This window comes from Arachis hypogaea, chromosome 9 (assembly GCF_003086295.3).
Source record: "Arachis hypogaea cultivar Tifrunner chromosome 9, arahy.Tifrunner.gnm2.J5K5, whole genome shotgun sequence".
In the NCBI taxonomy this organism is placed as follows: Eukaryota; Viridiplantae; Streptophyta; class Magnoliopsida; order Fabales; family Fabaceae; genus Arachis; species Arachis hypogaea.
In genome coordinates, this window is record NC_092044.1 from 113,310,581 (window position 1) to 113,338,438 (window position 27,858).

Genomic DNA, 27,858 nt, shown 5'->3' on the forward strand with positions numbered 1-27,858 from the left:
AAATATCGTTTATGGACAAAAGGACGATTTTATAACGTTTTATAACGTTGAGGATAATTTTAATACGAAAAAAAAGGTTAGGAATGATTTTGATTTGGATCTCATAGCTTAAGGAGGAAAAAAGTACTTAATCCTAAAAAAACCACACAATCTCTTATTTCTATTTTTATTAGTTTTAGAAGTTTTTTTTCTTAAATTTCAGATGTTTCTATATATATATATATATATTATGTTTTTAGCCTTCTTTTGACCTTACCTATCTATTTTACGATTATCCATGTAAGTGTGAAATAATTTTCTATTTTTGCTTTTGTTTAACTTCTTTTTCAAGGTTCCTAGATATGAATTTTTTTTCAACTATATTTATATAAGTCTTTTTTTTAGAGGTCGTAATATTTCGCCACCTCTACTTTACACTGTGTGGTAAGATATTACACTTTTTTTAATTTTGGATTTTTTTTATAATTTTTGATATTTTCTACCTAATTTTTAGATGTTCTTTTTCTAATATTTTTTTATGTTTTATTTTGTCAGATTTTTTTATTTTTAAAATAATTTTAGATATATTTTTTTTGTTAAGTTTTAAAAGTTTTTTTTAATACGTTTCGGATGTTTTGTTTTATTAAAAAATTTTATAATAATTTTAAAAATAATTTTAAATTTTGTTTTAAATTTTGAATATTTCTTTTTATTAAATTTTAAATATTTTTTATGATAGTCCGAATTTATGTTTTCTATAAAAAAATAAAAAAAAGATTAATAATTTACTATAATTAACTACCTCCTTAATTAATTACTTAGCAAAATTGTAAAATTGTTGTAAAATTTTAAAGTTGAAATTCAAATATGATGCACAGTAACATTCAATGACAGAGATATTTCTTGACAAATGGAAAACGATACTTTTGTTCTCTTCTTTAGTTTGAGTGCCAACAACGATTTCTTTATTGTCATCGAAACTGAAAATAAAAATAAAATTATACGAGATGCAATTTTTTATTCGATAGATGTGATATATAACTAAATAATTAATTTGATCACAAAATAAATTAAAATAATAATGTAAAAATGATTTCTTATATATTCTATTTACATATCTCAATATCATGTGTTATTTCAGCTAAATGTTTTTGGCATACGATATAATCGATTGAGCCAATATTACATGATGAATAAATATTATTATTTTTTATTAATATTTAATTAATAATAATTTATATTTATATTTATAGATATTTCATTTATAAAATATATATATAATTTATATTTATATTTATTAAAATTTTATATATATAAATTAATATAATTTGTATTCATATTTTATAAAATTTATACATATAAATTAATAAAATGACAGTTCAATATTTATACTAATAAAAAATAATAAAAATTGATGGTCTAAAGAGTTTCTCATAACCGATTATTGCAGAAGAAGCAAATTATACCAAATTCGTCCTTAGCTTAGTTTGCTTAGCGTGTCAAATTATGCAAAGTGATTTAACTACTACTAATTGAGTGATGCAGGGAAATCATAATTATAAGCATTCCATTGATAATTTGATATATCGTTATTATTAATTGATGTGTATTTAAATTCTTTTAAATTAATAAAAAAAAGAAAAGTGTGTTGATTATTAAAAATTATTAATATCAAAATAATGACTATTATAAAGTGCAGATACAATATAATTAAAAGAATTATATATATATTTTACGTATTTCTAATTCAATTTATCAAAAATTAGTTGCTTGTTAATAGATTGATGCATATACAAAACAGTAGTCAAATTTTTTATACTTGTTTATACAGACAAATGGGTTGACCATTCGACTATCCCATATTAATTCAAAGAATTATATACATTTAATTGATAAATAATAACAATAAAAAATATTTTAAACATTAAATGCTAAATTTTAAATTATTGATATTATTAATAAGAACGTGTGAAAATTAAATGTCTTTAAAATCTAACCTTTAATGGGATATAGTTGCTTTCATGTTTTAAGTGGAGGATTCGAAACTATGAAAAAATCTATTGATGAGAAAGCGAAAAAAATGATATTAAATTATAATTGGCAAAACAGATACATGCATGTTCGATCGAAAGGAAACTAAGGAAGAAATATAGTATGTAATGAATTAAGGAAACACTGTTTATGTCACATGGTTGGAACAAAGTTTGGGATTCGCCAGTAAAGTAGTTTGTGAAGAAACTTAGAAATGCCATGAGCTAAGATTTCGCTGGCTCTTTCTTTCAACCAACCAAGAATCCATAGAACTTAAAGAAAAGAAAGCACTCGTGACTTCCAAAAAGTTCAAATTCTTTGGTCACATTTCATCACATGCGAATAATATACATTTCGATTTCTTATTAGTTAGTCAATTTCTTCACTCACAAGCTGTGACGTATGTGTGCCCACTTATTATGCCATCATTTCTAATATTGATCATATAATTTGGACTCTAATTATTAAAATTGAACATGTTGTTCATATCATCAATTCTAATTTCTACAACTGAAGATGAATAATAGTGGCTACTGGTTGTAAAAAGTATTGTCTTATTTTATGAGTGTCACTTTAATTTGTCATAATTCATAATAAGATGTGACTCCACTATTCTTTTTTCTTTCTTGGATAACAGACTGGATTTAAGTTAGTTAGTTTTCAAGCAGCAAAATTCTTATTTTTAGGAAATAGACATAAGAAACCAACATACACTGTCTCAGTCAAATTACAGAAGCATACATAAACCTGAAATAGGGGGTGTAGGGGACCATTATTTAATAAACTTTCATGTATATTTATATATATTGCAGTTTAGGTTTAAATATGCTATCATTCATACATAACAATATATTGTTTAGTCACTAAGAATCAGTATACAGCATAAGAATCTATGATCTATATAATTATAATAATAACATATATGATGATTTTTTTTCCTATTCTCTGGTAGACCATCCCATAATAAAAAAGAAGTAGAGATGTGCATGTCCTTCTCTTCTTAATTACTGCTATCTCTGTCTTACACACTGTTACATAGAATCCATGTTCCATAAAGTATCACCCATGTTGTTGTTGTTGTCTAAAATCCAGTCACTCCCACAGGTTTGAAAATCAAACTGTGGAATGTCATAATAAGTTCCCATTGGTGACAGAGGATCCATGCTTAGTCCTTCCACCATGGCACCATAGTTATTAATATTATTATTATTATTGCCATTGGCATCAACAACATTATTCCAGTTTTCTTGAATCATTGGATTGTTGTTGTAATAAACGTTGTAGTTCTCAAACACATTGGGAGGACTTGCTGATGTTAAGTGCTGTGACATCTCAAATAGCTGTGAGAATTGAAGTGAATCAGAGGATGGAGGAACATTATTGTTGTTGGGGCTGGACATATTGTTGAAGTGATGATTACTTGGAACATCCATGAATAATTCCCTTTGTGGTGGAGATAGAGAATTAGGAATGTTGTTGGAGAAGTTTGAGATTGGTGAAGTACTCATTGAAGAAGCTTCTGCATGATTGTTAAAGTTGTTCATGATCATAGGGGAATTTGAAGCAGAACTCTGTTCCATCTTTTGAAGCAATCTTGGCATCCAGAAACACTTAACAGCATCAATGAATCTCTTGCTTCCAGATTCAATGTTGAGTTGGCGTGCCTGTTTCTGTACCCTTGTTCTCCAATAGTTCTTGATCTCATTGTCTGTTCTTCCTGGAAGATGCTGAGCAATTTTTGACCACCTATACACAAATCAACATGATAATTATTAAGTGCAACAATAAATAAAGATATTAGTACTAACTAATTTGTGTGATGATTGAATTACCTGTTACCCCACTTGGAATGGAGTTCAAGGATCAAGAGCTGTTCTTGTGGGGTAAGGTTGCCTCTCTTAATGTCAGGTTTCAAGTAATTGAGCCATCTCAGCCTGCAGCTTTTTCCAGTTCTCTTCAGTCCTGAAATGTTGGAATATAATGAAATGATGTCAGAGAAAACAATGACAAATAAAGAATCATATACAATAATTATGTGTTTGTACATAAACATACCTGCACTTTTGGCTAACATATTCCAACGACCCTCACCATGACGAGCAATATAATGAATGAGTAAACTATCCTCTTCAAGAGTCCAAGGTCCTCTTCTCAAATCAGTTTCTTCTTCATTGGAAGAACCAATCTCTCTCTTTGCTATTATTGTGGACATAGTTGCTATTGATGCTGCTCTTCTTTAGCTGGAAGTGAATGAGAATGAGTGTGTGTACATGTTCCTTATATATATATATACTCCCCACGGAATTTCGTAAATGGGTTTGGTAGAGTAGGGTGCAACATCCTATATGTCTTAGCTAGCTGCTACAAACAGTAACCAGTAACCTAAAGTGTGTGAGACTGTGTACCCTTTTAAAATAGAAAATCGCATGCAGTTATCTTCATGTGAATGTGATATTTAAAAATTATTGGATGATTTAACAAGTTTGACTAAATCATCGTCTAACGATTCTTAACTATCAACTTCATACGAAGATAGCTGTATGTATGCGAGTGTTCACCCTTGTTAATCATGATTACTTATGCTATAACATCCATCATAATGGATATAGTTATTAGTTTGTTCATGCCCTGGCCCCAACACTAAGGCCCATGTATAGGGCAAAAAAATCCAATCTAAAGATTGGCCCTCACTCGACACCGGCCTTTCTTCAAGAAGTCGGATCTAACGACGACTTGGTCTAAGAAAGTCGGGAGTGAAGATTAGCTGGCAGGTAACACTTATTCAAATAAATAACTGTCCCTAAAATCTCTTAACTCACTTCCATGAGTCATATCTCAATTTCCCTAAGATAAAGGGACAATTATCCTCTTTAAATGGTGAAACTACTTCAACGGTGGTTATTGGTTCATCACTATAAATACATTGACACCCCTCAAGTATCTCTAAGTCTCAATACTTTACAAACCTGTAAAGCCCTTTGCTGACTTAGACATCGGAGTGTCCTTTCAGATACCATCCTCCATTCTTTCATACATACAAGTTGGACGGTAGCTCCGTGATGCGAATTAATTCAGAGACCTCCTTCAACGAACGATTGGACCAACCTTACCAATGCAGCCCATTAATCTCCGGTATAGTAACATAGTTAATCCATTGCAATGGTATTTTTTAATATAATATTAGTAGTAACATAACATACATATATGCCATGTATATGTTAATATAGTGTTCTTTTTTATTATTTGATAAAGTGTTAAAGATTAGATCAAATAGTCTATACTTAGCTTTATCTAATCTAATATTAGAAATGATGATGATGCTTCTGAAATCATGGATCAAAACACAAGGAAGTTAAACAAAATGGAACATAGTGATGTTATGTTGTTAAGAAAGGTAACAGAATCGGCAAATCAAGAAATATATGCTTAAAGGAACGGGGTTTTCAACGCACTTTTATTAGAATCGATTCTGAGCTATAGCAGAATCCAAGACAAACATACTAATAAAGGTTCTTTCTCAAGTAAATAAGTTCTAGGTTTAATAATGCATAAAGAATTTCTCAATACCATACACTGAAACAATCTAATCAATCATCTAATATATATTCTTTAAGAGATATAACTTTTGTAGAAATAAACCAGAATTTTGTATAGTATTTGATTGTGAAGGCTTGAGTTACAGGCACTTTCTTCTACTTCTATTGATTTGTCAAGCACCTAAAGAATTGAAATGGTTCTATGCTAAGGGTTATCTAGTGCAGAAAATTTAACATTTTTAGGCCATAGTTTAAGAATAATGTTATAAGACCAGCATAATTTATTATTTTTGACCAATAATTAAAGTATCGTTTTTGTCCCCAACGTTTGGAATAAATTCTATTTGTGTCTCTAACATTTAAATCGTCCTATTGGTATCCCAAACGTTTGTAAAAGTGATTCAATGTTATCCTGCCGTCAATTACACATCATAAACGCTTTAATTTGAGTTTTAAAAATTTATTCTTAAAGTTAGAATACAAATGTCTGGGATAGAATCGATGATCCACTCCGAAAAATATCTCATCAAAAGTTGAAACTAATTCCTACAACAGTTACATAATTCACTTTTCTAGAAACATAATTGAATCTAAACATAAATAGTGGGTATAATATTAAAATCAAACACATCCAAGTGAGATCTAATTAAAAATGAATACATCGAAGTAAGAATAATTGAAAAATATAATCTGATTTGTTAGTATAATTGATAGTAGGATAAAATTGAATCACTTTTATAAACGTTAGGGATACAAATAGGACGATTTAAACATTAGGGACACAAATAGAACTTGACAAAAACGATACTTTACTCTTAATAATATTTAAAAATATTATCTAAAAGTATAATATTAAACAATTAGATTGTTATCCAAAAATATTAACTAATATCAATTAAAATGATTAGCCTTCAAATTTTTCTCAGTTTAATACTCAAAATCTAGCTATACACGTTCGTATATATTTATTTTCAAGGAATAATAATTGGTTGACTCTATAGCGATGAATTGTACTGTATTAGCATTTTTGTGATTCTATGGCATTGTGACCCATAATAATATATAACCTTATTCAAGTAATTAAGGGGTCTTGATCACTTGTTTTAGTCCAACAATCACAGTCTGATCTGTTTTTTAATAACTCCATTATCAAGAGAGAAAAATGGTTCTGTATTGAAGAATTTCTCTTCAAAAGTAACAATAATATAATATTATATACTACTGTACCTCTTTTTCCTCATCATAATAGTACTTTGTTTATTAAGTAATTAAGTTTTGTTGACCGACTAATAACATTGAGAAGGTGTGATTTGAAAGAGTTTAAGACTTGAAAATGAATGAATTCATGGGACCCGCATAGCCATAGATAGCTCACTGTTGCTAAGAGCCTAAGATGGATTTAATTTCCAAATAAGTAACGTCTTTGACTGAACTAAACTAAATGAAAACTACACAGCAGTGGAGAAATACAATGTACGGTGAAGAATTGGAAATTCAATTCAATATTGGTAAGTAGGGACACTTGTATGTTTTCTGAGGCAGCTAGCTCTTTCATTTATTTTCCTCACATGGCACAATTTCATACATACACCTCTATGTAATAAATGGATAACAATCTAGTTAAATTGATGGAATGAAAAATCACTTCTTTATATAATCATATCATTGTAGAAATGTATAAGCATCAGTATTCCGTATGAGCTATATAATGAATTTTAATTGGGATGGTAACTTTAAAAGTGAAAAATGTTAGTAGGGACAATATTTTTTATTAATATTAGTCATATTTTAGGTTAATATTTTATTTTTATATAATTAAAATTTATAATTTATAATTTAATATTTAATATTTAATATTTAAAGTATTAGTCAAGTATTGATAAAAAATAATAAATTTTATTAATTGCGTAATATTATTCTTTACAAGTTTTGATTGTGTCAATCTTGCATATTATTTAGATATTCAGGTAATTGTTTTAAAATTTCATAAATTAGAGAATAAATTATTTCATGTTTATTATAGATTCAATTTTTTTTTCCTCCTTTGATTACGTGTGTCTAAATTAAACAGGCGAACCTCTGTAAACAGAGATCCAGACCATGTGTGCCAAGTACGAGGAGTCAACGACCCTCTCAATCTAGGATCAACTGATAACTACAATTCAGTACTAATTTCAATAAATTATGCATGCTCCATTAGATAAGATTCAATAGCATGGATTTGTAAATAAGAAAAATGTTATGTATACTTTTTTTTTTTGTATAATCTTTATCCTTAATAATAAAAATAATTTATAAATGAAAAACGATAAAAGTTATTTTTTATAACACAAAAAGTATAGAAAAACATACATATATAAAAATAACACAAATATCATTTTTCATTAATTATTTCCATTGTTCATGATAAACAACATGGGAAGAGTGTGCACCGTGGAATATAACTATATGAAAAATCTATCATTGAAAGGGCTATTCACTTAAGCATAAAGAATGGATGAGGTTAAGTTTGAAAGTTCTGTGACGGTGCATGGTGGATGAGGTTATGCTTTTGTGAGTTGTCTTTAATTTTTTTAATTTGGAAGTGGTGGTTCATATGGTAAATAATGGATCAAACACCCTAATAGGTTCTTAGCTAGTCACATGCATCTTTCATAATTGTGGCGAGCGTGATATACATGACACGTCTCATAAGTAAAGCATGCATGTCAGTTGTAGTAAAAAGCATATAGGTAAATTAGTTGATGAAAAATCACGTATTTTTTAAATTGGTCATTGAAATTTTTTTAAAATTAAATTCGTCATTTAAAAGTTTTAAATTAGCCATGTTAATTATTCTATCATTTTCATTTTGAATAGTGTCAGAATTTATTGATGTGGTACGTTAAATAACGCCACAACACACTCCTAGTAATTTTAATTGGCGACTAATATAATAAATTTATGAAACTAAATCAAATCAACCCAAATTGAGAGATTCTAATGTCTTAAAGTCTCTTCTTAATTAAATTTTGATTTTATCTAATTTCATAAACTTATCATATTAATAGTTAATTATAATTCTTAGATATATATTGTAGTGTCACTTAATGTACTATATTAATAAATTTTGATACCGTCACAAAAAAATGACCAAAAAACCAATATAATTAACTTTACATTATATTTTTAATTGACAAATTTTATTAAAAAAAATGTTAAAAATTAATTTAGAAAAAATAATAATCTTTCATAAATGAATTTTATCATTTATTCTTATACTAAACTTAAAAACAGAGTACTGGATTGGTAAAATTGAGAATAGCTAGGGTCCTTCTCCAGCAAAAGAACAAATTTAGGGAGCTAACTATAACCTAAATTAATCCAAGTTAATTTTTTGTATTTCTAGTTTTAAAATTAAAAAAATAAGATAGTAGAAAATTAATATATATATATATATATATATATTTTATATCAAACCTCTTATTTTATAACTAGATAGTTTTAGTTGGCTACTCTTTTAGTTGGTTTTCTATTCGAACTAATTTTAATTTTACGTGATGCATTTTATGATATTGGATTGTGATAATAATCTTTCACTTTGTTTAATTTTTTATTGGTGAAAACTCTAATGTTAATTTTATGTAAAATTAATAGTTAAAAATCGTTAAATGATCATTTAATTAAATATATTAAATTATTAAATTATTTAATTATTTTCAATTATCAATTTAATATAAAGTTAACTGCATTTAAATTTTTTTTATTAGTGATTACTTTGATACAATTACAAATTTATACATGTCAATACAATATAAAAATAGACAAATAAAAATTTATTATGTAAATTATACTTATATTTGTGAATATTTGTTTTTAATTTATTTTTTAAAAATATTATATTACTATATATACAAAAATATCTTTATAAATAATTATAAAAAACAAATATATTTTTATAATTAATTTTATTAAATAACTAATTATTTTTAGAAAAAAGAATAAATAGATCATTGATCTTGTAATTTGTAGATATTTAAATTTGGACATTTTTAAAGTTTGAACTTATCGAATATCAATCCTTCATTTTCATAAATCAATCAAAGGTAATTTTTATTGTATTGATATAATTGATATAAAAACTAATAAAATGAAATAAATTAAACGCAAGGATCTATGTATTCAAATTTTAAAAACATCAAAATCTTGAATATATTTTTAAATCCTCAACAACATAAATATCGAAAGACTAAAAAATCAGGAATTAATTTGTCAACAAAAATGCCCTTCTTCAATAATAATTAAAATTAAAATCAAATCATCAAATTATTTCCCCAAAAAAATCAAAATCAATTATTCGGCTATGCTTGCTCTTCGTTTTTCAGCATCAAAGTTGCCCCAAAAATGATGAACAAATCCTAATCCAGGCAAAAGGTCTCGAAACCAGTCCGCTCGCCCTTCCTTGTTCCCTAGCCCTGTTTCCGCTGCGTGCCCTCGCGCCGTTGCGCCGTCTGTGGTGTTTCAAAGGTTTGTGTCATCCCTGCTGCGCCAAATGCTGGTTTACGAAGCATTGGACTGAAAATGGTTAAACCTGACCTCAATAATCGGCTTGCTGCTCGATTGGGGTCCATTGACGAGGCTTTACGTGGTTCCATTACAAAGCACCATCTCCAAAACAATCTCTTCTCCCCCGTGGCGCCGCCGGTATAGGTAAGCCGCAAACCTCCTCTTTCCCCCTCTGATAGTCCCCTCCTACTTCTGTTCAATACTTCAGTTCAATGTTCAAACTTCAATCTGCTATATTCCTCTGTTTTGTTCTGAATATGATTATGAATTTATAATTTTACTAGTTATTGGATTGACTTTTGAATCTTCTCTGCTGAACTGAACTCAGCTAAACTTTTGAAGTCTTTTAGTTGAATTTTCCTCTATTCTATTTTGTTCTGAACCCCCTCAAATGAACTATTTAATTTTTCTTGTTCAATTTTGTTTTGAATTTGCTGTTGTTCAATTTTTAACAACTGGTTCCTTTCAACATATAACAACCATTCACAAATATGCTTACCCATGGAGTAATGTAAGTTGTTCAATTAGAAACCAACAACAGAGTCATGGGAAAAAATATATCAGACGAAGATCAAGAACCAGAACCAGAAAACAGAATAGGAACAAGCTGTTGATACGCCTTCTTTCTTTTCAGCAGGTTAGTATTATGTATACTTAGCTTGCACATTCATGTATATTTTGATATACTGGAACCCATGAGATTGTACTGTTAATTGTTTCTTTATTAGGCATATATATCTTCACGTTGTTATGCTTGTATAGCTGTATAGATAAAGATGATGCTCCTAGTTAATAAGTCAGATAATTTTTTTTCTGAACAGGTTGTATTCGGCTTTTTTGTTTTAACTATGATTATTTATCCTATCAAATACTTTATTTTTCTTTAGAGAATTTTAGTCCTTTTATTTATCCTATCAAAATGCTTGTAAGTGTTTCTTCTTTCCCGCTGGTGCTGGTTTCTGGCTTCTGACTTTGTTCGTGCATCTTAATAGCAAACTTACTATTTCAGTTTGAAAATGTTCTTCCAGACACTATGCTATCAATGCTTGCTTAGCACCTCTATATTCTGTAGAAGGAATGCATGTGATTACAGTGGAAGGAATGGGAAGCTGCAAGAGAGGTTTGCCTCCTATCCAGATCATACAAGCTTTTGAGTATTCTTTTGTTTTGTTTCTCGCAATGCGCACAGGGATTAATCTAAGAGCTTTCCTCTTGTTGTAAATTTAGCTTATACATTTGTGCTTTGAACATGAAATCTCTTCATGTGCTTTGCAGATAAATGAGCATGAACAAGTTATTTGACATTTCTGATTCTACTCCCCCCTCCCTTGGGTTAAAAATGAATGGATGGAACTTTGAGAAAGATTATATCATCGAAAGCATTTTGTATCTTTTTAATGGCTTGATGTACGTAGAGGTGCAGGGGGAGTGCTTGATATGACTGTATCTGATAACTTTTTCAAATTTTGGTGTGGTGCACATCTTTCCAATGTTGTTATCTGATTTTGTATCATTTTCCCTCCATCCTCTTTTGGGGGAGATTGGTGCTTAAATTGCATTCTCTTGATCAAAACCTGACGAGTACCTTTGTGTGGGAAATCTGATTTGCAGTTTTCATTTCCATCGCTGGGTTGGTATTATTTTCATTCCTTATCGGGAATATGCAGGTTTGACATTTAAGACATCTGTGTATCTGCAGTTTTGTACTCTATGGTTAGCAGTGTATTGTACAAGTAAACAATTGGTGCTTGTGCATCTTGACTAATATTATGCAATTATACTTATTTTCTAACAGACATATTTGCAATCAACAACAACAACATTAGAGGAGATGAGGGTGAAAAGGAGAGATGCAGAATACCAGATGTCTCATAGACTCCTCCCTGACAGCCTTAGGCAGCAAATCAGACAATATGAGCAGTACAAATGGCAAGAAACCAGAGGTGTTGATGAGGATAACTTGATTTGCAATCTTCCAAAGGATTTGAGAAGGGACATTAAGCGCCATCTTTGCTTGGCTTTGCTGATGAGAGTAAGTTTCTCCACCTACTTTGTCATGTAATCATATGCAACTACAAAGGTCTCTTTAAGATTGGATGACTGCATTAATTGCATAAAAAATAAAGGTAGGTGGTAGCTCACCAAGTCTAGGTGCCACCATATATGCCTCCAGGTTTGCTGCCAATGCATTTAGATTGTTGTGCCGTAACCACACAAGGAAGACAAGGATGCCGGAGAGAATACCGCCCATACTGCTTCAGAAGCCTGCGGAACCTGATTTTACTGATGGAGAGCAGTAAGCTTCTATATCTCGGTGATTTTTTCATAAAGAAACGAGGCTGAGTAGGAAAAAAAAATGAAAATGAAGATAAATGTTTTTCAAGTTGTATATATAAATATTGGATTGGATTGTTATTCAATAGAATTTTCATTTCCCTTGGTAGCAGTTAATACATCTTTTTATTCCTTAAATATGTAGAATAATATTAATTATGAGATTAATATTTTTATTCTTCTAAACTTCGTTGCAGTTGATACAGTTTAAAATTAATCTGGTAATTCCATCACTCGGGGCTGCCTGTTCTCGGTGCAATGTTTATCACATTTTATGTGGAAACAAAGGTGTGACATTTTCATCATTTGCATTGTTCATCATTCCAAATAGTTTTTATTCTCTTTGCTTCTTTTCTTAGTTTAGTAATGTTATGTCTAAGTTCTTGCAGCTTATGTTCCACATAGAGGAGGCCAGAAAAAGGTCACGTTGAAATGAGACAATTACTCTCATCATAATACTTGATGGCAATGACCAAATTCATGTTTACTGCCACAAGTTTCAATCCTGAAACCAGAACAGCATTGTTGGCTGCTTGGAGGTATTCGAGTGGTGGTTCTTGACCAAACAAATTCCTCATTGCATTGTACATCGAATTGGGATCCAATGCCTTCGAATTTTGTACCCTAGATGGAAAAATCACAGTTGACTTAGGACATGGGAATTAGAACTTGATCACATCTCACTGCTGCTTTGGTCCTTTGTTTAGTTCATTTTAGCTACTTGAACTATGTTTTTTGCAAGTTGTGATTAGTAATTACTGTGAGCAGGTGCAATATTTTTGCAATACTTTTCGAACCCCATTTTTTGGCTTATGATAGATCCACATCACGGTTCACATACACGTTTATATCTACTTTATTAAGCTTTAAATGAAACCTATCATAACAAAATAACATAAACATCTGTAAATGTACCACATTGGCAGATTCAAGTAACAAATACTCGTAATAACAGCAAATGAGACTTGTGAGGCTTAACATATGAGCAAGCTCAATACCTTACATTAATATAATATAATTGAGAAATTTGTTACCTAGGTACCAATAGAGAGGGTTTTGTGATTTATATATTGGAGACCTATTTTAATAATTCAATAAGCTACATGATTAATGAAACACATAATGCGGCATCAGCCAAAAATACGATTGAGAGTTGCAGCAAGTCTAACTCCTCCCTGAGCTAATCGCAAATTGACAGTTGGTAAACGTGATAAGAAGTAATCATCTGCAGAGCAGTTCATGGTAATGTCACAAGTGATGTATAACAAGAATAGCTTAATTTCCATTATAAGTTTATAACTGTAGTTAATGCCTTACCTCCGAGCACTGAACCTTCGGTGACACCCTTATATGCCCATTGACATGCTGCTTTTATACTTTCAGATGCATATCTGGGAAGCAAAATCAAAAAGCTAAGTATGATTTAGGTACTATTATTTATATATGTGTATAAAAAAACCAGTTACTAAATCAGTTATTTATATAAGGATAAAGTATATTTTTTTATAAAGTATATTTTTTGTCCTTAAAATTTACTAAAAGTTTTAAAAATACCTCTACTGAATATATTTATAACTAGTTCCCAAAATTGTGTTAAACTTGTGCCTATTCATTCATCGAAGAGTCGATAATATGCTAAATCATTTTGACAGAATGATGTAGTAGTGTTCATTCATTCATCAAAGAGCCGTTTTCTTTATTAAAAAAAAAGAATAAAGTATTAATATCAAAGCAAAAGTTAAATTGATTATTGGCATCTGCAAAATTTTCTTGAAGGAATGAAGGTATAAACATTGGGATCATGGGACATACATATCTGGGCATGTTGTCTGATTGGAATTGCAGGTTTCCCATCCTTTAACTTCGGAATCCCATTCTTTCTGTGTCAGGAAATTGTGAAATAAACATTAAACTTATTAAATTAAGACCACAGACAGCATCTAGCTTTTGCATAAAACAAAATACCGTAATGTTTTCTTGAATGGCATTGATGAAGTCGCCTATCTCAGAACCATAGAATCTTTCTTCTGCTGTCTCAATTATGCTATCATCCCAAACCTGCATGATATCAATAAAATTCAGCCTCTATATAGTAAAATATATGATAGATCACGTTCTTGTATTTGATATGAGAATTAGGACTAACATGGTGAAGATTTTGCTTCTGTTTGTACCAGTGAACATCAATTGTGTTACCTCCCTTATCTCCAAGAAACCCAACATGTAGAGGCTGCACACAAAAATGCCAAACTAAGATATATATAATCTTGGTGTGTGGGTGATTTTGAATGGTTTCATGATGCATATACCTGATGGATATCTCCCATGAAATGAGAAAGGAATAGAAGAGCTTGAGTGAGGTTATCTGATAAATAATTCACACCATATCATAGTGATTTCAAACAAGCTAAGAATTTGTTTAATGTTGTCAGCAACGAAAATCTCTACATAGGATGATAAGAAGGATTTACATTGAGAATGAACTTTGTTTCTTCCATAGCTAAGAAGCTGGTTGGTGTAATTGTTGATAGCTCCCACAACACATCTTCCCTTTTCTCCATTCTGATCCTTGCAATCCCCTGAGCAAGTTATTCTTAAAGTTAGTGTTGAATCACTTACATTGAACTAACCAAGTTCATAACTTACGGTTGTACTGGAAATTGCAGATATTGTCCGGTGTATCAGCAAAGTGCAAAGCTGAAGACCAATGGAATATGAACTTGACATGATCAGCCCAAGAACATACACTCGCCAGGTCATTTTCTGCATACTCTGGCAGCAGTTTCTTTACAGCCTCCGATGCGGTGTCGCCGAGGCGAGACTGTCCACATTATGAGATAGAAAGAAAGGAAGAGAGAACAATCATGATGATGTATGTAAGTAAAGTGATGTTGGAACATAGATTCCAAATGAATGAGTCACCTGAGCAATCTTGCAAACTATGGCATGGCCATCTTCTCCCCAGCCTAGTGTGCTTGGAAACAGAAGCATCAATGAGACTATAACCACTACCTGCATTCTGTAACACTCCATTTTTCTCTGCTTTACTAAACAACAATGATGCAAATGATGTATGTGTGAAACTTTGAATTAGAAGGACCTTGAGTGTGTGAAGTGTGAAGTGTGAAGTGTGAACTCTGAAAAATGTAACCAATGTTGAGCGTTAGATCAACTTTATGGTTCAGATCAATTGCCTTTAAGGTACTTTTTAGTAATAAATAGGATTCATTTCTCTATATATAAGTTGAATTATATATTTGTGAATTATTACATATGATTTGTTCCTTATTATGACAGCATTCAATAAATTTATTTATTTTGTGTATTTATTACCAAAAACTCTGTTCAAGAGGAACACATACGGTTCAGTGGTCAAATATTGAAATAACTGCCACGTCATCATTAAAAACAAGAGGAAATTCAATTATAAACATTGATTTAGAATTATAATTTGTTTTATCCAATTTGGCATGTGATCAGGATATACCAATCTATATCTTCGTTATATTCCTGATCTTGGAATGAAGTCATAGTTTTTGGAGCCATCTAATATCATATATGTACATACTATATAATTCTACCATATCAAATATATACTAAAGTTAGTTATTAAATTAATTATTAATATAAAATATATATTAAAATAAAATTAAACTAATATATATATTTATACACAAATATATAATAATTAATTTTAGTAGCTAAATTTTAATATATAAATAACATTTTTAAGATATTTATATAGTATATGAGGATTTTAACTTCTGAAGAAAATTTGAACTCCTATTTGTCCAGTTGTCTTTTAAATATCAGGTCTTTGGTTGGTAAGCCTACTTATATCTTATATAATAGAAATAAAGTGAAGAATCATAATAGTTACATACATATAAGATTGAAGATGATTTACACAAATATTTCTTAGCTAGGTATTTTTGAAATTGTGTCACATCTAAGGACCAAAAAATAAAGATAAAAACAGAAAAATTGAAAGAAAAAAAAGAAAAAAAAATTGAAAGAAAAAAGCTCAACAATAAGTGAAACGAAAGAAACAACAAAGTATTCGTGTAAATCATTAAGTAAACACACCTAATCAATAGCTATCCATCTGGAAAAAAAAATATCAATATTTATTTCCTTGTCATCTCCGGCATTGTTATCAACAACAAATTAAAAAAGATCTACACCTAACCACTCCTTATAGTTCATGAAAGACATATAGATAATCTCTTCAACCCCTTTTCCTTTATTTTGAAAAATCATTCTGTTCCTTTCTAGCCAGATGTTCCAAATAATCGCACAAACACACATCATCCACCTCTTGCGCTCCTCTTTGCTAGATATCTCAGTCCAACTTATAAAATGTTCCTTCAACGTCTCCGTGAATGACAATTGCCTTTCAACAAAAGATAACTAGGCACACCAAACTTGCCATGAGAAATCACAACTAAGGAACAAATGGTGACTATATTCAATACTTTTGTTGCATAACACACATACAACATCTTCCTAGTTAATAACTCCTAACCGGCTCAACCTATCTTTCGTATTGATCCTATCAATCAAAGCAAACTAGACAAACAATTATAAATGGTTTCTGATAATTTTTTCAAAAAATAATGAAGTCTTCAATAAAAAAATATCTTTTTTGGTTTTTGAACTTTATTTTTATGGGACTGATTAGTTTATTTATCAATATTTTTCTTTGTATTAAACTGTTAAGTTATCCTTTAAGAACTAATTAGGATTGACAAATTCTTTTTTGTTAGGAGTCCCATTATTCTTTAAAGGTAATTGTTAATTTTTTTTGTTACTTTTTTAAATATATTCACTAAATTTATTGTGTAAAATTAAAAAATATTAGTAATTTTTAAATTATTTTTATTTATAAAAATTAAATAAAAGATATATTAATAATTAATTTGTCACATAAACATATTATAAAAAAAAATTATTGACCAGAAATGAACCAATCTCACAAAATTAATCATCAAAGATCAAAATGAATTTTTTTTAAAGCTTTTGTAATCCTTAAAAGAAATTATAAAAAATCAGGATAAATATTCAAAAAAAAAAGAAAAAAAAAAACTCTTTTCTCTCTGCCTCCCGTCATCATGGCAATGTTTTTTTCTTTTTGTTTTCATGTTTTATATCTTAAATTATTCTATCTTTGTTATTTTCATGCACATTAATACATCCAAATGTTGGTTTGAGGAGAAATATATATATATCAACTATGTTAGGTATATTTTAAAATCAATCATTAAAATTAATCATGGTATTACTTTACGTATATAAATACAAAAATTTAAAAACTAAAAAAAACAACCCCACTCTCACTTATACATATGCTCTCATTCTCTCTCATATCCATGAGTAACACGCGGTAAAACTACCTTCTCTTTCAATTTTAGGTGCGATTCTTTATGCAACATGTATTACCATCTTCGTTGCGATTCTATGCCACATCCGCTATAATAACTTTTTCTAGTTTTTGCTACTTTTTTTCTCCTTGTTTAATTCTATATTTTTGTTTTTGCATCAAGGAGAATTTCTACTCCTTCTTGTTTGATTTCTACATTTTTTATTTTTACTATTTCATGTGTTTAATTTTGTTACTTTTAGTTTGATTTTAGGTATGATATCTTTATTTTTGTGTTTTTTAATTTCTATATTTTTGTTTTTAAATCACAGTTCTTCTTTTTCTTTTTGTTTAATTTTTGCTACTTTTTATGTTTAGTTTTGTTACTTCTTGTTTAATTTTAGGTTATGATTGGAGGACCGGATCTAAAGGAAATTTTTGGAAAAGAGAGAAAAAAAATTTGGAAAAAGAGAAAAAAAAAATTAACATTGGGCAAGAACCACCCCATAATATATGTTTAATGTTACAGTATTCGAGTCATATATGTAGTTGATTCTTGGCAGAAAGTTAAACTTGACAAGAAACAAGAAACAACTATTAAGAATAGAGAGTAATAATATATAATAACAATGTGTAAAATTGTATTGCTGTTTTTTTTTGTATTGGTGTCTTTTTTTATTAGTTATTAGTATCTTTTTTTATAAGTCTTGAGTTTAATATCTTTTTTTATAAGTCTTGAGTTTCAATAGTCACTAACTATATATATATATATATATATATATATATATATATATATATATATATATATATATATATAATATTGGCTTAGCAAGTGTGTAATTTTAAAATGAAATAATGCTCGATTACTCTTATTATAAGTCTTTATTTCTGTTTTAATTTTTTTTTTCAAATCTATCACTGCTCTTTCTCGTAGAGTTGAGATTATTGTTCTTTCTTACCTTTTCTGAATCTTTTATGGTATCAAGAGCCTATTGTTTAGTTTCAATTCCATAATGGAAATCATCCTTTCTGATTCATAAAAAAGAACCTTTTCTCCAATTGCTGAAAAACTAAATGAAGATAACTACTTTATATGGAGGTACTTTACAATTGTCACTATTAAGAGTTTTGGTCTTAAAAGTCATCTTGACCCCTCCAAGATTTCTGAACAATTTACAACTGATGTTACCAAGAAAATGGTAACAGAATCTGAAAATTACAAAATCTGGCGCCAGAGAGATAGAACCCTTACAACATGACTCGTTGCTTTCATGACTAATTGCTTCAAGAACAAAGTGATTCACCTCTCAAAATTTTCTAAAATATGGACGAAGATTGATGATTACTTTCAGGTAGCCTCTTCTGCTCGTGTTTAAAGTCTGAAGAGTCAATTAAAATTGTACAAGAAAATAGGTTCTGCTGCTTATTAATTATCCAAAATTAGAAGAATTGTTGATGCTCTATTTGCTGTGGGATATGAAGTGTCAGAAGATGATCATCTTCGGGCTATTATTTAGGGTCTTTCTGAAGAAATATACAGCCGTAATAACAAAGAGACGGTCTTTTAGGATTGTAGAGGTTAAATCATTTTTGCTTTCCCATGAAAAAATGCTTGAACGCTTCAAGAAACCAACCTTTGGCATGCATATAACCCATTATGTGCAGAAACCTTCTCAAAATTTTGATCCCAATAGAGGTAATGCTTTTAGAAGAGAACGTGGAGGCAGAAATAGTAGAAGAGGAGGCAGATTTAGATACAACAACAATAACACAAGAATGCAGTGTCAACTGTGTGGAAGGATGAGTCATGTGGTATGGAACTGCTATCATAAGTTTGATCAGTCTTTCAATTCTAATTCTAGAAATCCTAACTCATTTTCTTAGCCTCCCTACCTTAATGCTCAACTTCCACCACCCTCTTCAAGTTTTTATCAACCAATTGCATATTCTACATGCTCTTTCTCCTCCATAAGTGATGCTGCCTAGCTTGTAGATTCTGGTGTGAGCAATTGCTTGACCCCCGATCCATCCAATTTGCTAACTTCTACTGCTAGCAACAATGATTCCGATCAAGTGTATGTAAGTAATGGATTAGGTATTGCCATTCAAAACTATGGTTCTTCAATTTTGCATGATCCATATGCTAATATTATTTTTTGGATTACAAAATTTACTTCATGTACCCCAAATTTTCCAAAATTTACTTAGCGTTTCTAGGTTTGCAACTGACAGTGGTGTCTTTTTTTTTTAATTTTGACCTAATTTCTGCCTTATTCGTGATTATGCTACCAAAAAATTTCTCCTACACGGCATAGCAAGAAATGGGATCTATTTCTTTTACAATCTTAGAGTTCCTAGATATGCTTTTGAGAAATTTGCTTTATCTTACAATTTTATTTATTCTCGTAAACCTTTTAGTAATAATCATCATTCTATTTCAATACAATATAATTCAAATAAAATTAACAATCAAGAAACCAATTCTTCTAATTTTTGTACTTTTAAAGATAGAGAGTACGTAATAATATACAATAGCAATGTACAAAATTACATTGCTGTCTTTTTTAATTAATTATTAGTGTTTTTTTTTGATAAATTTTGAATTTCAATAATCACTAGCCATGTGTATATATATATATATAGTAAATTTAGCTTAATAAATGTATAATTTTAATATAAGATGATGTTTAATTACTCTCATTACAAATTTTTGTTTCTATTTTTAATTTCTCTTTTTAAACCTATCATTGCAACCTGCTGTCGCCTCTTCTACTGCAAATAATAATATAGATTCTTCCAAAGGCCACAAATCATTCGTGGAGGATTTTGTATATAGTTGATTTGGATTATTAATTAAAGTATAATATAAAAATATAATAATTAATTTTAGTGTACAAATAATATATTTTTTTATACGTATGATAAAAAAAAGTGAAATTATTACCTATAGAGTCTCACAAAAGCTAGCTTAGCGTTCTCCTTTAATTTGTGCAATCTTTAACCATTGTTATTAGCATCACCTTGGCCAATGGTAAATTGTTATAACGATTAACTAAGTACTTTTCTTAATAATAATACTTTGGCCGATTAAGGATATAGTGTAGAAGCAAAGAAATCTACCAAAATTAAAACAAGGCAACTATAAAATTTTCCTTGTATGTATATCCTCAAGTAATAAGGATAACGAATTAGGGAAATTTCGGTGAAGCACAGTTCTCCTAAAAGTATTACACGTTTCCATGGGGGCCAGCAATAGTTAGATTTTAAAGATTTTGTATATTACTACGCACGAGACGCACATGGATAAATTAGTAGCATTAATATAAGAATATATATAGTTCCTGATGTCCGGTTCAACAAAAGGCTCTATTTGTTTGGACCACACAATATACAACGAGAATAGGCGTGTATTCAAATCTGACTGTATATCATAAGTTCATAATAAAATCTCACCCTTGACACATAGACATATAATTGGCAAAAAAGATAACAAGCAAAGTTAAACAGCGAAGCAATGACTCAATCAAACCATCACCTTTTTCTTAGACGGAACGAATATTCTTTCGTTTCTAACAACTAATCTAGTCCTGTTTATTACCTAAATCTACTTCACCCTCGTTCCCTATAAAATCACCCTTTCATTTCTTTTTTTTTCTTATATTAAAACATGCAACTTCCTTCGATTCACAACAATCTCGAAACTGCAATAATCTCTCTGCAAAAGAAAAACCCTAATTACGTTTTCACAAATTCCATTTACTCCTTCTGCAAATGGGGTGTTCTCGTTATCGCATTCCTCGCCACCTTCCGCACCATCACCAACATTCTCATCATCAGGTTCAGCCAAACCGCTCCTGCTCTCTCCTCCATCTACGATGACGATGACTTTAGTGACATTGACGAAGACGATGTCGTTTCTGTATCCTCGTCTAATTCCGATCCCGAAGATGAAAGCGAAGACGACACAGTTAAACACAGAGATGGAGAATATTTCCGTGTTAGAGGCTCAAGCAACGATGACGGAGGATTCTTGCGCCGGCGAAGCATCGGCGACCTCTTCTCGCTTGCGGAAATCGCCAACAGCAAGAGCGTTGTGAAGCTATGGGACACCATAGGATTAGGGCTAAGGTTAGGTTTTGATAATTCTGATTGCTCAGACGACGAATCTGTTTACGATCACAATGAGGAACCGGGAATCTGCTCCGTTGCCTCCGGCAACCCTCCGGCTCCGGTGATGTCTTGCGCATCAGCATCGCCCGCGGTCGTGGTTTTAGGTGGAGAGAGCGCATCGGGGAATTTGGCAGTGAGGCTTTGGGACAGCAGGATCCGGAAACGATCGCCGGCGGTGGTTGCAGAGTGGGGGCCTACATCCGACGGGGTTGAGAAGGCTTACGTCAGAGATGACGGTCGTTACGTGTTGAGAGTTGGTGACATAAGGAACGTCAAGTTGCCGTTAGCGAACGTCAAAGCATCCTACATAGATAATACGTGGTGGCCTAACTCCTTCCACCTTCTTCTTCCTCCAATTTAATAAATAATAAACTAATAATAAAAAATTATGAAAAAAAATATATTATTATTCTTTAGAATTTGTAAATTATGAGTAAGTCACTGTAAATTATGAATAAGTGCAATAAATTAGAAAAGTAGGTTATAATATGTTCGTGTAAGTCTTTATTTGACCCTGGAAATTTTAATTTCCCTTTAAGATTTATGATTACTATTATAATAAAAAAAGTTAAATATTAAATACAAAAAGTTCATATTAAGTCAGTCATTAAATATTTATATAAAGAATATACATTTATTTTATACATTTTTTAGTAAATAATTAGTTACTATCAAAACAAATTTTTTATGAAATATTTTATATATCCCTGCATAATTGCTAATTTGTGTTTATCTCAATGTATAATTAATAATTGTTACTATTAATCCATTGATACAAACAATTTAATAAATAAAAATAATAAAATTTAAACGTTATTTATAAAAATAAGTCGAGTTAAATTTATATAATACATGAAGGGAAAAATATGCATATATATCTAGGTGCATCTAAAAAAGATTTCCGCAAAGCTTTATTAGCAGGAAATTGGGATATTTGCGCCCCACTCACTTCTATCTATATTCTATTCACACATGCATTCGTCTCTTCTAAATTTAGAAAGCTTTGCTGGTGAACGCAAAATCTAATTCATTGCGTTTTGAAAAATATGGATGTTTATTGATATGCTAGTATGTATGAGTGAGAAGCAAAAAAGCATTATTGTTTGTCACTTCAGCTTCGTGTATAATGGAGCAAAATGCTTGCCTTCATAAGTTACAACACAAATTACGGGGCTGAACTTTTCTCTAACCATGACATATAACCTCCTGGCTCAGCAGATCTTATTGATATTCTTATCTTATATTTTAACATTGTTTTACAAAAATATTTGAAAAATAATACAAATTAGTCCAAAATTATTTTATTTTGTATTAAATAATGAATAGTATTACATAATCAGTAAATATTATTTTTTATAAATAATATTTATAAATATTTTATACACAAAAGATATATAATTTGTATCTATATTTATCAGAATTTTACACGTATAAATCAATATAATTTGTATCTAAATTTTTTAAAATTTATACACAAAAACTAATAAAATTTATTTATTAAAAATAATTTAATATCTATACTAACTAAATAATAACAAAAAGAGTTATGTTACGAGTACACTAAAATCAGTATTAAAGTCAGTCATCAATATAAAATATATGTTAGAATATAAATATACATTAAAAATAAATTAAACTACATATATTATATATAAATACATTAGTAGCTGATTTTAGTGACTGATATTAGTATACAAATAATATTTTTATTACAAAAAAAAATACTAAAAATTAATTTCCAAAAATTTCTCTTAATTAATTACTACTGTATAGATCGTGTTCACACTTGGATATATGTTGGTTTAATTTGTATTTCCTTAAACGAATACACGGATATACATTAAGGTAGCGTTTGGTGGAGAGACAAAGACAAAAAGACTGAGACTGAGAGACAGAGACTAAGAGACAGAGATTGAAATAAATTTTAGTATTCTGTTTGATGCAAAATGGAAGACAGAAATTGAAATAAGAATGAAACTCTAATTTAATTTACATAAAAGGTAAAATTGGAATTAATTAATTGAAATGAAAGTATTTTAGGTATAAAATGTTATTAAAGTTTCAGTCTCCATCTCTAAAAATTTCAGTCCCCTGTGTCCTTATTTTTTGGAAGTACTGAAATATTGAAATTTTAGAGACAGAAACAGAAATTTTAGTACTAATTTTTGAACTAACAAACACGATACTAAATATCAATCTCTCAATCTCTGTCTCAGTACTTCAAAACAAATGCTACCTAAAAATTGCGATCTGAGACGCTAAATACATACATTTGTGATATTGGAAGGAGTGATTTATACATGATTGATGGTTGATAGAGTAAATTGATTAGACATTTTGCCATCTTGTAACTCAGTTGTAAGGCACAACTCAATCTGGTTAACTTTTTACTTTAGCAAATAAAATTAGGAATTATATATAGATTCTTTTAATTTTCCTATTGAACATAGTTTTAGAACTTTACTAGCCTAATTTATTCTCCACTTTCGGAAGGAGGGATTGTTTGACTTGGATGAATATTGGTTGTATTGAATTTGACTCTCAATTCAGAAAACGATATTTCCTTCTTGGTAGCTTCCTTAATCAATATTTGAATCATATGTTCCTTTCATTATTTAGAAAGATCATTAATTGGTGGTTCAATATATTAACTCAATGGAATGGACTAGTGAGTGGAGTCAATAATAGGGGCCCTATTCTCTCTTTGTACTTATCCTACAATAATCAAATGTTAAATATTACTATTAATATGTAAATAATTGTAAGCATCAAGTTATAAATTTTTCAACTATTAGCAAGGAGTTGACTTTTGCTTTAGTAGGTACAGCTCTTTAATGGATTTGAAATCAGACAGCTCAAGGACATACATGTTGACAAATATGCCAAACCAGACCTGTCGGTGATCCAAGCTATGAAATTAAACTTGTTTCCATTAATGTCTTTACTTTGAATTTGACTAACTTAAATAATGCTTGAATGCATATATAGAATAAAAGACTCATTAGTTATGAACAACTGAACTGATGAAAATGGGAATTGCTGAAACTGGTGATGAAGTAAATTTAATTAATGATAACTTTGTTTTACAAATTGACAACTTTTATACATGGTACGTAATTAATGAGAAACAGACATGGTAACATAATAATACAAGAGAGAAAGTCAAATTACATCAAATTGATCAAGTTTAATTTTCTTGTTTATGTCCAGAAAGAATGAATTAAATATCCTAATTCACATTATTTTTGGTCATCCCTGGTGGCATATGCCTGAACAACTCCAAAAGCACAACTAATATAACCAAATCTACAAAGAAAAAAGAAGAAGAAGAAGAAGCAAAATTAAAATATTCACTAGCTAGAAGAAGCTATATATGATGGAATCAAGTGACTTAACAAGAACAAGTAAGGTAGCCAAACGCATGAGTTGGTGTGGTATCAATATTCAGGAAGTTCCTTGATGAATTCGAGGCCTGAAGGAGATATCAAATTACCCAAAATCCCATAAGGTGATGAATCGGAATGTTTAAAGAGTAGCGATCTTGATGAACAGAAGATATCTGATGAAGAATTTGGAGTGAAGAGTGGCATATCAGCAAAATTCATGAGACTAGTACTATTGGGACTATACTGATGAATAATTGCACCCGGTCTCTTATTATCACCATAATCATCATCATCATCTTCATGAATAATATCATTATCCCTCCTAAGAGCTGAGCTAGTTTCATTCATCTGCTGCTGCTTGATGCCGCTGCTGTTGTTGGAAACATCTGACAAAGACGACCCAAAGTTCTCAGAGGCGTCATTATTGGAATTTGATGAAGACATGCCAGTGAGTCTCTGAACAAGAGCCATGAAATCCTGGGCCTTGGTGTGGATAATCTTTGGTGAGACTGTGTATATGATGATTGGTTTTCTCTGCTGTGAAGAAGGCTTCCGAATGAAATGGGAATCCTTGTTGATCATCAAGGGAGAAGGCCGTGGGCCATTGATCACTGCCTTCTTTGTCGTTGTCTTCTTCTCTTCCTCACGCCTCATCTTGGATTATAATTAATGTTTGATGTGATGATTATTAATGGTACGGTAAATGGGGAAGAGGTTCAACTTCTTATATATATACTCACACGTTAAAGGAGAAAGCTTTTTAGCCAACTATTCTGACCGTTGACACTTTAACAATTACCTACTTGTCAATATTAAATACAGATACATATAATTATAATCCCTTGCTTCCTCCATTATTATTTTATTATGCTACTTTTCTTTAATTTCTTTGAAACTTGCATGTGTGAAAACATTAGATTTACTAGCGTCATGAAAGAAAATTAAAGTGGCCAAGAAGATACGTACAACACAAGAAAAATAGAAAAGGATAAAATCGATGATGAAGATTGTATTAAATTTCCAATTAAGTTGGTGTTTTTATATTGCTATAAACAATAGTAGTAACTTTTAGCCTCCTTTGTCGTACCTAGCAATAAGCCGCCTTGCAGTAATACTAGACACGGCGTAAAACTTTGCATTTTTTTTTTTGAGTAGTGCTAGGGAGCCAATGGTATATGCATACAATCTGTATAATGGGCTAAAATTTTTGGCCCAATATAATTTTTTTTAAACAAAACCTAGGTTTACCCTAGTGGATAGGTGATGTTCAGTTTAGATATAACCACCTCACAAAATCAGGAATCCTAATTTTCCCTCTACCCCCTTTTCTTCCGTTACCGTCACGTAAGTAAACAAACCTTTCATATTCTATTTTGAACATCCCACCGTCTCCCCCGTTGGAACTCTGACCAGCGCTGATCATCGTTCAACGCGAGCATCCGTTTGGTGTCTCTCGCAAAGCAGAATCCATCAGTTCTGCCGTCGTCATTGGTGCACAACACGCAGGCAGCTCAGCCCAACCTCCGCTGTGACTGACCATCAGTGCAGAACAGAGAAGAAACTAAAAGCTTTCCTCAGCGTCATTTCACAGTAGCAACTCAAAGCTTTTTTCCGGCACCACCAACTCCGGCCTTCAACCTGCCACTCCACTCTTAGTTAGGCGCATGCAGTACAAACCAAAGGCTGCGCGCTAGTTTCATGTAGCCGCAGGTTAGTGTGTAGTATTTTTTTTTTGTTTTTTTTTTCAGTTATTTGAATTGCTTTTTCTTGTTCCTGGTATGACATGCATTGACCTGTGTGTTGGCATTTGATTTTAATTAATGATAAGATAAGATGTTCGATTTCCAAAGGGCTAAAATGTGCCCAACCAGATGTAGGGGTAAAGGTTTTCTATTTAAAAAGTCTTGGCGCGGGAAGGTTTTCAAAAATTTGTTCTGTTGTTGACTGGTGTTGTCCTGCTATTGAAAGTGTGTCGATGGTTACCGTAGCAAGCTTTCATGTGTTTATTTTGGTTTGCATTTGGATGTTGTTCAATTTTTAATGGTTGTTGCGATATTCAATTTTTAATGTTTGCTGGGTAGGTCCGTGCTTCATCACAGGTGGTTATAATTGTCAATCATTCAGCCTTATCTAATTCTTCCCGAGCAAAGAGTTTCCTATTGAATTGAAGTTTTCCAGATTTCTGTTTGTGCCGTATCTAGTGCTAGATGCTGTTTATCTCGATTTGTTGGTGAATTTCTAAACCTGAAATCTTGACCTTGTTGCATTTTATTGTGCGGGATCGTGTAGTTTAGCTTTGTGAAGTGAATTCTTTTGATTTTAATGTCAGCTGGCAGGTTATTTAATATTGTGAATCTATAGTCTTTCCCCACTCTAAAGGTTGTAGTTTGTGCAGTAAAAAAGTGTTTAGGTATTTTTATTTATGTACTGATTTGTTTTCATTTTTTTTAGTTTAATAGAATAGTAATTTTAAAAATAATTTAGCATGCCAGATTGATGTAATATGAGATAATAATTT

The 27,858-nt window shown here is 30.5% G+C and overlaps 5 protein-coding genes across 20 annotated transcripts; 2 read left to right on the forward strand and 3 right to left on the reverse strand.

Moving 5' to 3' along the window:
* Positions 1 to 2,785: 2,785 nt before the first annotated feature.
* LOC112712075 (uncharacterized) lies at positions 2,786 to 4,334 on the reverse strand. Its single transcript, XM_025764860.3, has 3 exons — positions 4,066 to 4,334; positions 3,843 to 3,972; positions 2,786 to 3,756 (listed from the first exon to the last, which is right to left on the reverse strand). Exons 1-3 carry the CDS (start codon positions 4,220 to 4,222, stop codon positions 3,042 to 3,044), a joined length of 1,002 nt encoding a protein of 333 aa, XP_025620645.1. The 5' UTR covers positions 4,223 to 4,334; the 3' UTR covers positions 2,786 to 3,041.
* Positions 4,335 to 9,785: 5,451 nt separating this feature from the next.
* On the forward strand, positions 9,786 to 13,265 carry LOC112712077 (cyclic nucleotide-gated ion channel 1). 16 transcript variants are annotated; one of them, XR_011866098.1, is made up of 9 exons: positions 9,864 to 10,235; positions 10,620 to 10,728; positions 11,120 to 11,211; positions 11,367 to 11,560; positions 11,703 to 11,758; positions 11,887 to 12,123; positions 12,265 to 12,387; positions 12,623 to 12,713; positions 12,815 to 13,265. XR_011866098.1 is itself a non-coding variant. In XM_025764863.3 (8 exons), the coding sequence occupies exons 3-7, from the start codon at positions 11,169 to 11,171 to the stop codon at positions 12,624 to 12,626; spliced, it is 510 nt and encodes a 169-aa protein (XP_025620648.1). In that variant the 5' UTR covers positions 9,786 to 10,235; positions 10,620 to 10,728; positions 11,120 to 11,168; the 3' UTR covers positions 12,627 to 12,713; positions 12,815 to 13,265. The 16 variants fall into 16 exon arrangements, 11 of the variants coding, with proteins under 11 accessions (XP_025620648.1, XP_072059653.1, XP_025620651.1 ...); XM_025764863.3 differs by lacking the exon at positions 11,367 to 11,560 and having other exon boundaries at positions 9,786 to 10,235; positions 12,218 to 12,387; XM_072203552.1 differs by having other exon boundaries at positions 9,792 to 10,728; positions 12,218 to 12,387.
* A 134-nt stretch (positions 13,266 to 13,399) lies between these two features.
* Positions 13,400 to 15,602, reverse strand: LOC112712076 (endonuclease 2). Its single transcript, XM_025764861.3, has 9 exons — positions 15,348 to 15,602; positions 15,072 to 15,246; positions 14,897 to 15,004; positions 14,735 to 14,790; positions 14,572 to 14,655; positions 14,391 to 14,483; positions 14,238 to 14,305; positions 13,743 to 13,816; positions 13,400 to 13,650 (listed from the first exon to the last, which is right to left on the reverse strand). The coding sequence occupies exons 1-9, from the start codon at positions 15,456 to 15,458 to the stop codon at positions 13,556 to 13,558; spliced, it is 864 nt and encodes a 287-aa protein (XP_025620646.1). The 5' UTR covers positions 15,459 to 15,602; the 3' UTR covers positions 13,400 to 13,555.
* A 5,849-nt stretch (positions 15,603 to 21,451) lies between these two features.
* LOC112709543 (uncharacterized) lies at positions 21,452 to 22,315 on the forward strand. The gene has a single exon (XM_025761429.1). The coding sequence runs from the start codon at positions 21,452 to 21,454 to the stop codon at positions 22,313 to 22,315; it is 864 nt and encodes a 287-aa protein (XP_025617214.1).
* A 2,675-nt stretch (positions 22,316 to 24,990) lies between these two features.
* LOC112712079 (uncharacterized) lies at positions 24,991 to 26,172 on the reverse strand. Its single transcript, XM_025764869.3, has one exon. The coding sequence runs from the start codon at positions 25,992 to 25,994 to the stop codon at positions 25,392 to 25,394; it is 603 nt and encodes a 200-aa protein (XP_025620654.1). The 5' UTR covers positions 25,995 to 26,172; the 3' UTR covers positions 24,991 to 25,391.
* Between the last annotated feature and the right edge of the window lie 1,686 nt (positions 26,173 to 27,858).

What these genes read in the sequence shown, in the direction of transcription:
- LOC112712075 (XM_025764860.3), bottom strand. Translation starts at nt 4,222, where the DNA reads ATGTCCACAATAATAGCAAAGAGAGAGATTGGTTCTTCCAATGAAGAA. An exon ending in TATGTTAGCCAAAAGTGCAG is followed by an intron (nt 3,973 to 4,065) that starts GTATGTTTATGT and finishes CCAACATTTCAG; the next exon opens with GACTGAAGAGAACTGGAAAA. An exon ending in CATTCCAAGTGGGGTAACAG is followed by an intron (nt 3,757 to 3,842) that starts GTAATTCAATCA and finishes ATTTGTGTATAG; the next exon opens with GTGGTCAAAAATTGCTCAGC.
- LOC112712077 (XM_025764863.3), top strand. Translation starts at nt 11,169, where the DNA reads ATGCATGTGATTACAGTGGAAGGAATGGGAAGCTGCAAGAGAG. An exon ending in AATGGGAAGCTGCAAGAGAG is followed by an intron (nt 11,212 to 11,702) that starts GTTTGCCTCCTA and finishes TCTGATTTGCAG; the next exon opens with TTTTCATTTCCATCGCTGGG. An exon ending in GCTTGGCTTTGCTGATGAGA is followed by an intron (nt 12,124 to 12,217) that starts GTAAGTTTCTCC and finishes TAAAAAATAAAG; the next exon opens with GTAGGTGGTAGCTCACCAAG.
- LOC112712076 (XM_025764861.3), bottom strand. Translation starts at nt 15,458, where the DNA reads ATGGAGTGTTACAGAATGCAGGTAGTGGTTATAGTCTCATTGATGCTT. An exon ending in TCATGGGAGATATCCATCAG is followed by an intron (nt 14,656 to 14,734) that starts GTATATGCATCA and finishes TTTTGTGTGCAG; the next exon opens with CCTCTACATGTTGGGTTTCT. An exon ending in CAGACAACATGCCCAGATAT is followed by an intron (nt 13,817 to 14,237) that starts GTATGTCCCATG and finishes TTTGCTTCCCAG; the next exon opens with ATATGCATCTGAAAGTATAA.
- LOC112712079 (XM_025764869.3), bottom strand. Translation starts at nt 25,994, where the DNA reads ATGAGGCGTGAGGAAGAGAAGAAGACAACGACAAAGAAGGCAGTGATC.
- LOC112709543 (XM_025761429.1), top strand. Translation starts at nt 21,452, where the DNA reads ATGCAACTTCCTTCGATTCACAACAATCTCGAAACTGCAATAATCTCT.